The 16062-nt window shown below is 39.2% G+C and overlaps 1 protein-coding gene across 2 annotated transcripts; it reads left to right on the forward strand.

Annotated features, from left to right (window-relative positions):
* The first annotated feature begins 1118 nt into the window (after nucleotides 1-1118).
* LOC119485107 lies at nucleotides 1119-7914 on the forward strand. Of its 2 annotated transcripts, none has more exons than XM_037764419.1 (11): nucleotides 1119-1277; nucleotides 1633-1781; nucleotides 1871-2021; nucleotides 2648-3031; nucleotides 4229-4510; nucleotides 4600-4623; nucleotides 4735-4836; nucleotides 4953-4983; nucleotides 5396-5445; nucleotides 5616-5650; nucleotides 7225-7914. In XM_037764419.1, the coding sequence occupies exons 1-11, from the start codon at nucleotides 1166-1168 to the stop codon at nucleotides 7321-7323; spliced, it is 1419 nt and encodes a 472-aa protein (XP_037620347.1). In that variant the 5' UTR covers nucleotides 1119-1165; the 3' UTR covers nucleotides 7324-7914. The 2 variants fall into 2 exon arrangements, with proteins under 2 accessions (XP_037620347.1, XP_037620348.1); XM_037764420.1 differs by having other exon boundaries at nucleotides 1155-1277; nucleotides 1637-1781.
* The last annotated feature ends 8148 nt before the right edge of the window (nucleotides 7915-16062 follow it).

Here is a 16062-nt window from a genome sequence, read left to right on the forward strand (position 1 = left end):
AAAAAAATGAAATTCTAGATTTGCACAATATTACATTTTTAATTTTAAGAAATGAATATACTAATGTGACAGGATAACATCTTTCTCACTAATGTTGCAGCAGGTAAAGGTGGGGCTTATTTCATCTGCTTTATACACTGTCGGCTTGCTTAATCAATAATAATAATAATGCATCAGGCCTATTCAACTGGTGGCCCGTGGGCCGAATCCAGCCCTTTAACAACCTCAATCAAGCCCTTTGATCCTTTATAGATATGAAAAAAGTATTTAAAAAATAATAATAATTTCTTCCAAAAAGAGTTTATTCCCGTTCATCAGCGTCAACCACTCACACTGTTGACGCTGTTACGGAAAAACAATGTGTTATTATTTAAATAATGTAATAAAGTTTATGGTTGTTTCCATTATTTGATTATTAGAAGATCATCTTTTTATTAGAAGCTAATTAGCCCATTCATTAGTTATATCTTAAGCACATAAATACTGCTAAAGAGGCTGTTTCAGTAGAGGGAATTTAAGAGAGTCAAAGTGAAAAAAAAGCAACATTATGTTTATTAAAACAACAAGATAAAAAAGGTGTATTATTTTCTCATTTAAATTCCTAGCTTTGCAGATCAGACATAGGAAATGTAATTGTCCAGCCACTTGGCCCTTCACTGTTTTTCAGATCTGGCCCTTCTGAAACAAGTAATTGAATAGGCCTGAAGTACATCATGATTTATTAGTTTATTTATATTTTGTATTAATAACATGAATCTGCAGAGTAGCTAGTAGCTAATGTTGTCAAATAAATATAGTGGTAAAAAGCACAATATTGGCTTCCTCCGAAATGGAAATGCTCAAGTCAAGTACAGTACTTGAGTAATTGTACTTAGTTACATTCCACTCCTGATTATCGAGCACACCACATCCTGATGACATGTTCTGTATATTTGCTGTGTCCCCATTAATGTGCTGACATAGAAATATTTTAACATGTGGATTACTGGGGCCCGCTATTTATTCTCATCACCAGTGGACTCCAAAAAAGGAAGTGTGTTTACTGGTTCAACTTCCCCCCAATCGTTCTGTTTTCAAGAGGATGTGATACGTATTAAGAAAACAGAGAAGAGAGAGAGAGAGAGAGAGAGAGAGAGAGAGAGCGAGCAGTACATTACATGCTTGTATGTGCTTTCTTACTCCATTCAGTCTTCTTCTGGTGTCAAAGATGCAGGTTGTTAGTGGTGGACAATCACTTTGGATATACACTCTGATATTCACTTCTCTACAACTCTGGGGTAAGTATCATATATGTTTCTACATTATTCTCATCGTTATTCCTTTTGTTTTGTCTAACAACAATATATTTCCACTAGAAATATCTATTGATGATGTTTTGGGGTTAAAGAAGAAGTAAATAATGGTGAAACTGCCATTAGATATATAATCATTAACATAAATAAATCTATTTGTTGTAAATTTACTAAATATAGAAGTTACAGGCAATATCTGTATTTCGAGTTCATTCATTCATTTTCTCATCATCAGCTGCAATCACCGGTTTGGTACAAAGTGAGCGTCACCACATGTTGCAATCCCAGCGGTGATTTTTACTTCACTGTTGCTTTATACCTTTCTCTCTCTCCTGTCTAGGAAGACTTTCAGCCTCCACTTCCCCTCCCAATCTTCCCATACCTAAACTAGACGTCCATTCGAGGTCAGAGGGCTCAGTGGTTCTGGTCTGCCGGGCCCCGGGGGGCCAGCGAGGGCTTCAGTTCATGTTATACCGAGACAGAGAAAGGGTACTTTTTTTTTTTTGAGGATGTACTGTATGTTTTCTGTTGTGTCCTGTGTGTTTTATTCCTCTTTGTGTTTCTCTTTGTTCTTTGAGGTTGACTCTCAGGAGCCGCAGTCTGGTGCTCGGGAGGTTCAGTTCACTGTGACGGTGAAGGATTCAGTCCAACACTTGTGCTGTCTGTACAAAGGCCAGGATGGTCGTTACAGCGCGTTCAGTCCCTATTTGATGCTGGAGTCCACAAGAGGTGTGTCTATGTTTTAAAAAAAATCCATATCTTGATAGAAATCTTGCCTGAGACTGATTACAATCTGATTTGAGTCTCAGTTTCTTGATGGAAACTTTAACGGACAAAACATTTTCTCTCTTTTACTTGTATTTCTTTTACTGAGAGGACAAAGCAGAGAGAAGTTGGCTCCAGGCCGTAGCTCCACCTCTGATTAAAAGTGGAACAGCAGAGTCTGTAGAGTCAATCTGTTCTGTGTGAACCCAGTAGTGATTCTACATGTGGTATAAAATAATAAACACTCCCATCCGCTCCTCTCCAACCCCCGAAACACACTGCTGCATGCAGGTGCTCTCTGTGGTCTGCTATTGTCATCCGCTCTGTTGGTGTGTGCAATGGTGGTAACATCCTGCTCTTCATTTAGAAACCACACACCTACATACACACACACACACACACACATCAAACACAATGCGTACTGGCTTCCAGTGTTGACGGTTACAGAGGGAAGTTTGGCTAGCAACGGTGGCAAACCAAAGTTGTCAGCATTATTGTATGGGGTTTACCAGAGTTTATGACTTTTGTGCCAGTTGAACTATAAAAGACATAGTTGTTTCATTTTCTTTTCCCTTTCTTTATTTTTCCAGATACTGCCCCCACTCGCTCCATGCCCTCTCTCCCTCCTCCAGTCCTGTCCGTCAATCCCTCTACCGGTGTGGTAAAACCTGGTGACATGCTGTCCTTCAGCTGCTCACTCCCTCTCCTGTCTCAGGCTCAGCCCCAGTCCAGCCATAACAACAACCCAGTGACCTTCCTTTTGCTGAGGGCCGCTGAGCGAACAGGGCTGACATCTGTTATCCTCCAGCCTACGGCCAGTCAGGTATCGAACCCTGAACCCCAGCCAGGAGTCTTCTCCGTGGGACCAGTGAGGGGGGGAGAGGAGGGCGAGTACACCTGTCTCTACCAGATCACCAAGGAAACGGGATTGGTTAATTCAACCGTCAGCAACACGGTTCAAATCACTATTTCAGGTGAGGATGTCCCACATTACTTTTTCAGCATCCCTGTTGTTTACCTTATTGCTCCATTGACTTCCTATAAATCTTTACTAATGTTTATAAACCTGCTTTACATTAAGTGGGTTTTTCTTTTGATGTCATTTGGTACAACTCAATCAAACTAGTTTTTCTTTGCATTTTTCCAAAATGTTTCACTTATTTTATTGTTCTGGGATGTTTTTTTCTGACTCACCTTTGTCATTTTGCGTTTATGAATTAGATGTTATAACTATCATTATGATGCATTCTGAAAAATATTATTTGAATTAATTACTGCATGCAAATATTTAACATTTGCAAAGGAGGTGAAAGTTGTTTTTAAAATGTTAGAAAATAGTGAAAATGTCCAGATAACTATTTCCCGAAGTTCAACCTGACCAGTGGGGGAAGAAGTATTCAGATCTTTTCTAAAAGTAGAAATACTAAAGTATAGAAACACTCTGTTACAAGTAAAAGTCCTGCATTCAAAATATTACTTCAATAAAAGTACAAAAGTATTACTATAAAAATATACTTAAAGTACCAAAAGTAACAGTACCCATTTCAGAATCATATGTAATATATCACTTGATTATGTTCATTTATGCATTAATGTGTTCATCACTTTAATGTTGCAGCTAGTAAAAGTTGAGCTCATTTTAAATACTGCTCGGTAGCTTAACCTATAATAATATATCATAATTGATTAGTTAATATATTTTGTATTATTAATCTAAATCTGCAAAGTAACAAGTAGTTTTCAGATAAATGTAGTGAAGTTAAAAGTACAATATTTCCCTGATGTAGTGGAGTAGAAGTAGAAAGTAGCATGAAATGGAAATATTCAAGTAAAGTAAAACCTCAAAATTGTACTTAAGTACAGTACTTTAGTAAATATACATAGTTACATTCCACTACTGAACCTGACATATTTTATTTGCAAAAAAAAAAAAAAATAAAAAAATTCACATTTAAGAAGCTGGAACTAGTATTTTTTTTTACTTAAAAGATTAATTGATTATCACAATTGTTGCAGATTAATAGCAATTAATAAATTAACAATTTCACTTCTAGTTGAAACATCATAGTCCTTTGATCTAGTAACATCATGTATTTTCTTTCAATACAATAAAATATACAGTACATGGCAGCACCTTCACTAATGTTTCCTCTGATTTTGTTGGTTGCCAGATGGGTTGCCAGTTCCCACCCTTGTCCTCCAGCAGCAGACGGACGTGTGGCACTTGCTCTGCACGGGGTCTCCCGCGTACCCCGGCGCCATGTTCTCCCTCTACCTGGCTGATCATGAACATCCTGTTACCACTCACCACGCCACCATGATCAACCATCAGATCTCCTTCCCAGTGCCTGTCCAGGACACTCCAGTGGCGTTGTACCAGTGCCAGTATGATGTGTTACTGGGAGAGAAATGGAGCCACTCTGAGCGCAGCCTCCCTTTGGCTGTAACCAGAGGTGCAGATTTACGGTTGTACTGTACGTGTGTGGTTTTATTAGAGAGTAATTTGACATAAAATGTGACTGTTTCTTTTCTAATATTTCAGGAACTCCTCCTCCATCATCAACAGGTACATGTCATTATTTCATATTTTATCTATTGTGAGTGGCAGGAAGTAACCTACCTCCAGTGACAATGAATACAAATATCACTCCCACTAATGCCAGTGCGATGTCTGCAGATCTGTCCGGTGTGGACTGGCCTCTCGTACTGGGCTCTTTCTCCGCCGTGGTGTTGTTCCTCTGTTCAGTGGCCCTCGTGGTTGTTGTGGCACACAGGAAAGGTATCCCACACATGAATTTCTGCTTTCTCACATGACACATTTACACTGTCATGATTGTTTTCCCTCGTGAAACTTATTGTTTCCTCTCTTTGTTGTCTCTCCGCTCTTCTTTAAAGTAAAAGCAGCAGCTGAGAAAAAGAAGAAAAGGTATTGTCTTTTTAGTGCTCATTATTCTTAAATACCAAGATCACTGCGTTTGTCTATTCTGAATCATTTTGTCTTCTTAAAGTTATGACAGACAACAATTGCGAACATTGTTTCTCAAGTTGGCAACATAACAAACTGTTTAAAGGAAAGATTATCAATAAAACACGCAGTTTAAAATTGCTCAGAATATGTTTAAAAATGTACTATAATGGCCATCAGAGAAAAGTAGTTGCACTTTATTGATCCCACTGCCACAATAACAACATCCATTTGACATAATAGGCTTGCCTTTACACAGTTCCGATTTGGGCTTATCAAGTTGATTTTCATATAACGTGGCACATAAAATGCATTATTGCAATTGCGGAATTGGTAATGTGGTAAAAATGTTTGCTGTGTTGACCTGTTTCAGGGAGGAAGCACAGTTCTGGACTCAAGTTCATTCTAAGGACCATGTTGTTGGTGAGTTTACGATCATAAATATAACTTGTTAATTGTCTATCTATTCAGTTTCCTTTCATTTCTTTGAGGCGATTTTAATAGTTCTGCTCTATATTTCATGAAAGTGAAGAGATATACCGATAAAATCACTGCTTCACGCTGTGTATGCTCTCTTCTTCTTTGTTTTGCAGACATTGAACTCAGACGTCCAAGCTTCACATCTCAGGTAATTATTAATCAATACCTGAATCTCCAATTGCTAATAAAAATTCTTGGGGGATTTATCAACTATGATTAAGCAATAGCTTCCTTTTAACTTTGTATGCTCTATTACTTGAGTTAAAGGATATCAAGGAGATGAAATCTCTCTTTACTTTGACTTCCTCATACTGTCAGTCTGTGGCACCAAGCCCAGTGGTTCCTACTGAAGATGTGAATCTTAAACAGCTGGACACGGCAGCTCTTGGCAAACAGGACTCAAATAGTACATTTTCAGCAGTGGATTAATACGAATTTGGTGTTTTGAGTATTTGCAGCAGCAGGAGAGTGTTTGGATACACAGTACTTGTTAGGATTATTTTGTTCAATTATTTGTTGCCAATAAGAAAAACATAGAATATGACAAGACTTTTAAGCAAGTTAAACTTTGCAATACAATTCATTTTGACACAAATTAAGGCCGATCATGTGCAGTTTTCTGACATCAGTCTGCTTCTTGCTTTTGGTATTTCTGGTATTTCTGCGGCCTCTGCGGTATGTTTCTCCTGTATTCACTTTGACAAACAACTGTAAACATCCCTGATCCCTTTGCTGTAAACAAACACACACAGACACACACATGTGCGCACACACTGCCAATCACCAAGCACACTGTCAACCCACACATATTCCTTGTTAGTGCTGTAGTGCAGGGTTTGGGTCCGCCTCTCATTACTTGTAATCACCTTCATTAATTAGCTGGATGAAGGGCTCTCATTACACTAAAGGCTGTCTGTGCACTGTTACTGAATAGAGGACATAATGCTGTCATCGCCAGCTGATGGAAAGACCAACCAGCTATCAAGAAACAGCTGAACTGAATATTTAATATCAGATGTGTCTCAGTCTGAGCAGTGATATCTTAATGTACCTTCTGCTTAAAGAGCAGTAATTCCATCACGAATCACAGCTTTTGGAGGGTATATTTTTGTCTATTATGTCTTGTTTTATTAGAGAAAGAAGACGAAGACGTTATTGATCCCCGAAGGGAAATTAAATTTGTTTTCTCTGTTGTTAGTTTACACATTACACACACAGGCCCGAAATACATACACACATGCACAAACAGGACCTATACACATGCATTGATGGAGAGATGTCAGAGCGAGGGGGCTGCCCATGAAAGGCGCCCCGAGCAGTTGGGGGTTTGGTGCCTTGCTCAAGGGCACCTCACCCCAAGAGGCAAACTGGTACTTGGTCCAGGCGGGGACTTGAACCGGCGAAATTGGGAAAGAAGAAGTGACGGTTTAGATTAATGCAAGAGGAAATAGCAATTTTTTAACTTTCAACATAACGATCATGCTGGAGACGGAGAATGTAGACTGGGAGTGTCAGAAAACGGGGTATTTTTGGGATGATGTATTTGTAGTGATGGAAGTGATACTAGGTTATGAAATACCCAAGATAATGTGCTGTTTTTAGATACCCAGACAGGGAGGCTTGTTTAAAAGTAAAACCAGTGGTATGATATGAACTATTTATCACAGGAAACATTATGCTGAGATCTTTAACAGCTTGTTTCTGTGTGTGTTTTACGTGTAGGAATGGGCCAGTGTGGACTCAACTACAGAGACGGCCTCCAGATCTCCGTTATGGAACTCACACTCCACTTTCACAACCCCGATCCATCCGAGCCATTAGACATGTTTGTCTCTCTCTCTCTCTCTCTCTCTCTCTCTCTCTCTCTCTGTGTATACTTTATTCAGTTTATCAGTGTAGCATTAGTTGAAGTTACACAGCAGGACAGGAAGGGCTATTTCCCCAGTTCCTATTTCATGTGCAGCAGTAAAATTGTACAATTTGACAGGATATGATGTTTGTTGATCTTACATGTGACTGAGCCAGTGAAAATACAGATGTTATTATTATTATTATTATTAAGTTTGTATCTATTTTGTGAATACTTTACCTTAAGTTTACCTTCAAAGTTCATTCTTGACCTTAGAAAATGACAAAACAACGTCACCCTAAGGTCCTTTTAGTAGCTGCTCGCTCTGGGGCTTTCCACCGTATTACAGGATGTTCGTCAGCCGATGCAGTTCGACCAGACGCCGTGGGATTTAATAACAGCTACTAAATGGATTGTTTTGTATCATACCTGTCTAACTGTTTAGGCTTAACTAAGATTACAATTTATTTTGTAGTGCTATTTCCAGATTTGCAATACCTTACAGTGCCAATAACATTATGTAAAATCAAAGTCTGTACACTTAACTATTTATATTTAACTATATATGGAGCTTTGAAAATTTTTTTTTGCAGTTACATATAAATGGTGATAATAAAGTTTATTTATATAGCACTTATTGTATCAAAAGCAGAGATTTCAATGTACTTTACAAGGAAAAAAGGGAAAAAAACACATACAACGTGAGAATATCTATACACAGATGTATTACATAGATACAGTGAATATACTAACCTAAATGCACACATAAATACACGAGGGCTGCAACTAACAATTATTATTATTGTTGATTAATCCGTCAATTATTTTCTCAATGAATCAAATGGTTGTTTGGTCTATAAATGTCAGAAATTGTGAAAAATGTCGATCAGTGTTTCCCAAAGCTCAAGATGACGTCCTCAGATGATGTCTTGTTTTATCCACAACTAAAAGATATTCAAACTACTGTCATAGAGGAGTAAAGAAACCAGAAAATATTGACATTTAAGAAGCTGGATTCAGAGAATTTTGACTTTTTTTTTCTTTTTTAACAGATTAATCGATTATCAAGTGCCACAGTTGACGATTAATTTGACAACTTATCAATTAATCGCTGCAGCTCTAAAATATACATATGCAAACAAATCACTTGCACAATGCAATAAAAAAACATTACATTTTCAGAAGTGATTTAAAAGGGCATACTGATTTTGCAGGAGGTGAGGTTCCTTAAGTGCAAACGCTTGGTCATTTTTGATCCGTAAACAGCAAACAGGTTCCTGCCTGAGGACATCCAACTGTGTGCAGGTTGATAAGAGCAGAGCAATTCAGAAGTATAATCTCAGGCCCGGCTGGGACATAATGATGTATCTCACACGTTTAATATGTGCTGGCAGACCCGTGTGACACAGTGTGTAGTGATTGTGAAGGAAAAGACAACTAACAGCACTTACTGAAATTGTCCTGCTGTAGTTTTGCTAAATACTCTGCAGAGGGCACCGTTTGGATATAATTTGAACGTCAAAAACACACCTACGGTATGGCACAGCATAAAGAGTGTCATTTAGCAAGCTGATCTCCTTTATAATGACAAAACAGGTCCTGAGTTCAGTGGAACAATGTGACTCTGAGGTGCATGAATCTTGGTGTATCCACAGTAATGCAACAGCAGGCAGTTTGATGGGACAAGCATGAACCCAGAGGACATTTATGACTGAGCCCTCATATCTACAGTATATTAGTTTTTTCCTACATTGTAAGTGAATATGCTGAGACTTCAGTACTGTGCGAAAGTAAGAAAGTAAAAGGACTCAGGAGGGAGAGACGCCTCCCACCTGTTCGTGGCTTTTATGGTGGACAATAACTCAGCAGAGAAGGGCTGTCATTGTAGGACGCAGCAGAAAGCCACCTCTGTATATGTACTGAGTTTTATTACATTTTACTGCGCAGGGCCGGTAGCAGAAATGCACACGGGGTAACGTATTTATTCATTTCTCTTTCAAACACGCAGAAAAGAAAACAGACGGCATGTGAGGACAGGAAAAGGAGGATTAATTAAAGGGGACATATTATGAAAAAAACACTTTTTAAGTGCTACATTTGGGTACCTGGAGTGCCTACCAACCCACAAACTGTGAAATAAGACAACCCAGTCAGCTTTTTGTGGGCTGTCTAGATCAGAAAACACGGGCCTTTCTCAAACCGGACCCTCCCCACTCCCACTCCACGACGGAGTGAACTCTGTTTGCAGTCTAAGGCACACACATCAGGTATATAGGGTATAAATATAGCGGCAAGCTTTGTGACGAACTTCCCTCTCTCTGACAGAAACAGAAACTGTCGTAACGTCATGTAACCATGGTTTTGTATCAAGCGGCAACTGTCATACACAGCACTAATAATATACATAAGTAAGTGTGTGGGCAGTGAGGCGGCAGACTCATTACATTCACTCCACGTAAAACAGGGCTTAAGCCTATGGAGGAAAATCTGAATCTGAATCTTTACTTACAGATTTTTCATATACAAGGAATTTGCTTTGTTGTTTTGATGCATAAACAAGAAAGAAAATATAGAATAGAAAAAATACAATGAAAATATATATATAAAAAATAGGCCTACTTTTAAAAACATATGTACAATGTGTCTGTTTAAAATGAAAGAGCTTGGAAAGAATGTGCAAAGATATATTTTAGGGGATGTGCAAAGGTCACAGTATTAAGAATAAAAGGAATATGCAATATACAGAGAAACTGGAAATAAAACTTACTCTTATGCTTCTTTGGTGGCATTTTTTTCTTTTTCGTTTTTTAACTCTGATTCTATCTATGATGTTTATGAGCTTCTCGGTTTTTGCAGCAGTTCTTGTAAATATACAACATTTTACAATCAAATGAACACGTCTACTGTTTTCTAGACAGTTTTCTAAGTTATTAATTCCTGTATGACAAAATTAAATGTCTGTCTTAGTTTGAACAGTTTATGTTTGTACAGGTAGTTGCACAGAACGTACATTTGTACGGAGCGTGTTCCATGACGAACACAAAACTCACGCATGTAGCCAGTAAGTTGGCTTTGATGCAGGCTCGTTGTTGGGAGGGTTTTATAACCCACTTCCACTCCCCCGCACGCGAACGTGCAGAGTGGAAGTAGGTAGAGAGAAGGTGTAGGGGGTGGTTTGAGAAAGGCCCCTTGAGAACTACCTTTACAAAGGTGCACCATGTTTTTCTCACAAGCCAATCAGAGCAAATGGGGCTTTTTCGGGAAGGGTGCTTGAAGAGACAGACGCTAAAACAGAGCAGTTCAGACAGAGGCTGAATACAGGTATATTCAGACAGAAAGTATGAGGAAAATAATGTGTTTTTTTGAACATTACAGCATGTAAACATGTTCTAGTAGAAACCCGAAATACAAATATGAACCTGAAAACATGCATGCTACATCCCCTTTAAAGGATCGCAAAGTCTGCTTGATTTGTCATGTCTGAGTCAGTTTACTCTTCCTGTGCGGTCACACACAAGCACATGCACACACAGTGAAGATATTCAGCTCCAGATAAAGGTGATTTGTTTGAATAAGAGGCTGAATAACGATAAGAGGCTTGAGCGATGCAATGAATTAAAGTGGCACCTTAATTTGCACCCACAGCACACTGGCTTGTGGCAGCCTCACCCTGTGCATACTGTATATGTGACACACTGAACTATGACTCAGGTCGATAATAATTTACATCTGCAATCTTGAATCTCATGATAATTGGCCTTTTATTGCCACCCCATGCTGTGTCTCCATGTATTAGCTAAAGGGCTGGCTGAGCAGGAAGGTGTGTGCTGAAATCTAAAGACTGTGGGAGTTTTGGCAGTCTGTTTGGGTTCTACATTTAATTCAATCTGCTGCTATGCACTTCATCAATTTAGCAAATCATGACTAAAGGGAGGATTTAGGTTGGGTTGCAAATTGTCTCATGAGATTATCTTCAATAGATTACAGAGAAAAGTGCTGTTGCTTTGTCCTTTTTTCTGACCACTTCAGACACATTAGCTCAAGTTCACCCCTCTCTGTCAGTGGCTTTTGAACACTCGGTAATATTATGCAGACAGCCTTGTAAAATAATTCAGATTTCAAAAGCAAAAGCAAATCTGAGTTATTAAGTGTAATACTTTTTTACAAAGCATGAAATTTGAGCTCAACTACTTTTAGCTTTTTGCACTCTGCACTAACTGACTGTATGGCAATTTCTGAAATTGCTCTAAAAAGATGCTTACCGGTAAATCTGAAGTTCAGAGCATTTGTGTTGCCTCCACATGGCTCTCAACACGGCGACGGCTGAGAAGCAGCTCGCAGCTAACAGGGCTAACAGTGCATACAATGGTGAAAGTGTTGACAGAGCTAACGGTGTTAACCTGAGTGGGAACCGGAAGGTGGGCGCTACGCTTCTGTGACGATGCCGTCGATTGGGTCGGCGTTACTAGCAATAACCGCCGTATGAGCGCAGTGCAGAGCGGCGGCCGTGCTCCAAGTCTTATTGAAGGAGATGGGGTCCCTATGGGGTATGACGCATGCGCAGTGTAATTCGAGCTGCAGTTAAGTGTTGCTCTTGGCGCAATTTCGGTGAGTGCAGACTACATTTTACCGCGCATGTTGTACCCCAATGATATGATGCTATGATGACATGTGACTTCTCCTCTTTCCACCTTCATTGCCGTGAGCTAGCGAGTGGGGCACGCTCACACTCACTAACGCCTGGCCGTTCCGTATATGTGCTGTACACAAAGCCGAGGAGAAGCTATAATTACAATACACACAGAGGGACTTCATTCTCTGCTCAGGTAGACATTACTCCTCTATATCTTTACGTAGCAAATAGTTGCTTGCTGCTATTATTGCTCAGAATGTCGCATAGAGCACTTTTAATTTCTGGTTTTGTTTAAAGATGAGATACTGACACTGAACAAAAAAAAAAAGACTTCAATCAAACTGATTTGGAACAGATACTCTCCTGAAACAAACCTTTCTCACTTGTTTTAAGAATATGTTTAAGATCTGATAATTAACAACAAAAAAAAAACATTATACAAACTCTTATGTAAATATGGAGATGTGTTTGCAGTGAACGAGTAAATAAATAGGTCCCCTCCTCCTCTTCATACAATAAAAGAGACTGCATGAAATGTGCTGTTGTGTTTATTCTCTGTGACTCAGCTGCCATTTATTCCCCCTTCTCTCAAACATCAAAGCAACACAACACACACCCACATGACGCATTATGATATATAAAAGGCCCATATACAGTATGTGAGGAAATCAAAAGAATAATCTCTGAATCTCTTTTAATGTCTATTGACAGTACACACACACACACACACACAAATATATGACGCACTGGAGGCCTGCGTGTATAGCATCAAACCTCATGACCTCATGACCTCAAAAGTCATTGATGTTGCAGCAGATCCAATTTACACCTACTGGATAGTTTTATAAGGTATTCACCTATTTACCACCAATTTGTCATCTATAAGGTATCTAGTAACTACAGCTGTCAAATGTAGTGAAGTAGAACTGTGCAGTACATGGTAAAAAGTGAAATATTTGTCACAGTTTAGAGAGCAGGCAGCAGGGGAAGGACCCAACGCAGATAAAAGATGAGGAGGTAGCAGGAACAATGCAATGATTTAATGGATATGGCTTACAGGTTTTGAGTCACAGGCCAACCCGATCTCATGGGAAGGCGTATGAATAACACGACATTACAAGGACATTCCGCATGTCATGAGGATGCATTTGAGGCTTTTTGCGTGTCATTTGCGTGTCAATATCTAAAAATATTTATCTTTTTTATCTCCTAAGAATCTAGAAACAGTGATCCAAGCTTTCATTACATCTCGTTGAGACTACCGTAACTCACCGCATTCCTGTCTCACCCAACACAACCTCTCCAAACTTCAACTAGTTGAAAATGCTGCAGCAAGACTACTCACAAAATAGAACAGAAGAGTCCACATAACACCAGTTTTAGCATCTCTACATTGGTTACCTATACGTTGTGGAATTGATTTTAAAATTTTAATGATTACTTTTAAAGCACGGTTGTGGTTGGCCCCTAATTATATCTCTGACCTACTAACCCCTCACGAGCCTGAATGCAGCCTGTGATTCTCCGGCAGAAGGCTCTTTGTTATTCCTAGGTCAAGGCTAAAAACCAGAGGAGACGGAGCCTTCTGAGTCACGGCCCCACGACTCTGGAACGACCTGCCGGAGGAGATTAGGCAGGCTAGCTATGTTTTGTCTTGCAAATCTCTTTTAAAAACGCACTTTTTCAGAATTGCTTTCTCTTAATCAATTACTCTTCTGCAATTATTCTACTTGTTTTTACTGTGTTTTAGTACTTCATACCTTGCTTGTCATTTTTACTGTATCAACTCTATTTTTATTTATTACTACCTGTTAATTTGTGCTGCTTTTCATGTCTTTGTAAAGCAATTTGTAACTTGTTTTAGATAAGTGCTATATAAATAAAGTTATTATTATTTGTACGCCACGCAACAAAACTAAGGTAACGTCCACAGTTAGGTTTAGCAACAAAACCACTTAGTTATGTTTAGGAAAAAACGTCATGGTTGGGCTTAAAATACTATACTATACAGAAACAACGTAACATCAGTACGGAAAACACGCCACAAACGTCACTAAAGTAACTTACAAAACAAATCTCTGGTCTTGTGTCTTTCTCACTTTTTATTCTACAACATTAGCTATGACAGTAGTATATATTTACGCTGATGTGTTTACACTCGCATACAAATGACACGCTAAAAGCAAGAACGGCATTCTTATTGTGCGATAAATGCCTCGCTAATTACGTGTCATCCAGACCCCTTTTTTTTGTGACTGGGCTGCACATGCAAACAGGCCACAGGAAACAAACGTCCAAACAAAAATGGAGCCTAACCAACAAAGGAACTGGGCTGGTATATGTAGTGAGTGGCTGATGATGGGGAAGTGGGAACAGGTGAGCAGGAGGTCAGGTGACTGCAGGGCTAACGAGGGACAGGTGAAACTAATCAGGGCGGGGCGGACAATCAAAACTGGCGGGAAAACACACAAAGGCAGGAAGTGAAGTGATCTGAAATGAGAGGAGAGTAACAAAATAAAACAGGAAACACTAAACAGGAATAGGTGACTTGAAACAATCAAAACATAACCTCAGGGCAGATTATGACTATATTTTTGACCTTGAACTGCACTGAAACGTCTTATCCAAGAATTTTCCTTGAAATATGTAATTTGGTACTAATCATATGGTAAATAGAAAAACGTGTTAATTGGTTACACTTCCAATTAATTAATTTAAATTAATTCTTAGTGTAACCTTGAGAGTGTTTTAATGAGCTGAACACGCTGAATATACAATATAAGGTTACGTTTTCAATGATAAATGATGAATAAATATTTACGTGGGTTTAATTTGAGCTTTTATTTCAAGGAATACAATAAAGTGTCACAAATATTTCTCTAGGCAATGTACTGAAGTAAAAGAAGAAGAAAATGGCGGCACTCAAGCATGTACAAGTACCTTTAAATTAGACTTAATAACAGTACTTGAGTGAATACACTTAATGACATTCCACCACTGCTTTATTTCTACACACACGCACACTCATTTGAGTCCACACCGGCACTCACATATCATACACATATTACAATAAATCTAAAAATGACACACACACATCCCCTTCACTTCCTCTCATACTTTTGTCCTCTTGACAAAGAGGCATTACAAGAGCAGCGGCTAATCCTCTAAACGCCGACCGTCTCACACAATGCCGCTTCGATGACTTCGTGCCGCCGGACTTTGGGAGACGGTGATAATGAAATATCATGGAAATGAGTCTGGAGCTGAGCGGGTGATAGACAGGTTTATTTTTGGGTCACCACATTTGAAAAGCAGCGAGATTAGATATCAGAGAGAGAGAGAGATGACTTGGAAAGTATAGTTTGACCTGCCTGGATGGGTTGCCATGTTTGATTGTCTGAGCATAAAAAATGTAATCTTTGATCTTTAGATAACAAAACATAAACGACACTGTGTGTTACAGCTCTTCTCCTCAGCGCCAAGCTTTTGGTCTTACAGGGAGTGTAGTTTGTTTGCTATGTTTAATTTCCAAATATGTTGACAGGCTGTAGCTACATCACTTGCTGTGATATCAAGGTTTTTGGTAATGTGCCATGAAACCTGGCAATGTGGCAATATGAGGGAAGATGCCTAGTGAGGGCTGAAGCTTATTAATAATTTTGAGCACTTAAATTGCAGCAGCTCCGCCATAATAATAATGTACCGGCGATGTCACTGGGCTGCGTCCAGTCAGAATGAGCTGATGAATTATTCACAGGAGATTGGGAGGTCACTAAAGCGTGGTCTGCTGATCTCACCTACACACACACAAACACACACACACACACACACATACACACACACACAAAGGTCCACTGTGGCATTTATGCTGCTTAATTCTAGCAAAGCCTCCATCTTCTTCCAAAGCTGTATCCATGGCGACGCCTTTTCTCTTTGACCACCGACAGCGTTAGGGACCCGAATAAAGACAGAACCATAAAGCAGATAATTGTTCAGAGGATCGGTGGCGTTTATTTTGTGGCCAAAACATAGTGTCGGTGCTAACGGGTCAAGCCCTGGAAGAGAAACTGCACTGACG

This window comes from Sebastes umbrosus, chromosome 3, assembly GCF_015220745.1.
Source record: "Sebastes umbrosus isolate fSebUmb1 chromosome 3, fSebUmb1.pri, whole genome shotgun sequence".
NCBI lineage: Eukaryota > Metazoa > Chordata > Actinopteri > Perciformes > Sebastidae > Sebastes > Sebastes umbrosus.

What these genes read in the sequence shown, in the direction of transcription:
- LOC119485107 (XM_037764419.1), top strand. Translation starts at nt 1,166, where the DNA reads ATGTGCTTTCTTACTCCATTCAGTCTTCTTCTGGTGTCAAAGATGCAG. An exon ending in GATGCTGGAGTCCACAAGAG is followed by an intron (nt 2,022 to 2,647) that starts GTGTGTCTATGT and finishes TTATTTTTCCAG; the next exon opens with ATACTGCCCCCACTCGCTCC. An exon ending in TTCTAAGGACCATGTTGTTG is followed by an intron (nt 5,446 to 5,615) that starts GTGAGTTTACGA and finishes TTTGTTTTGCAG; the next exon opens with ACATTGAACTCAGACGTCCA.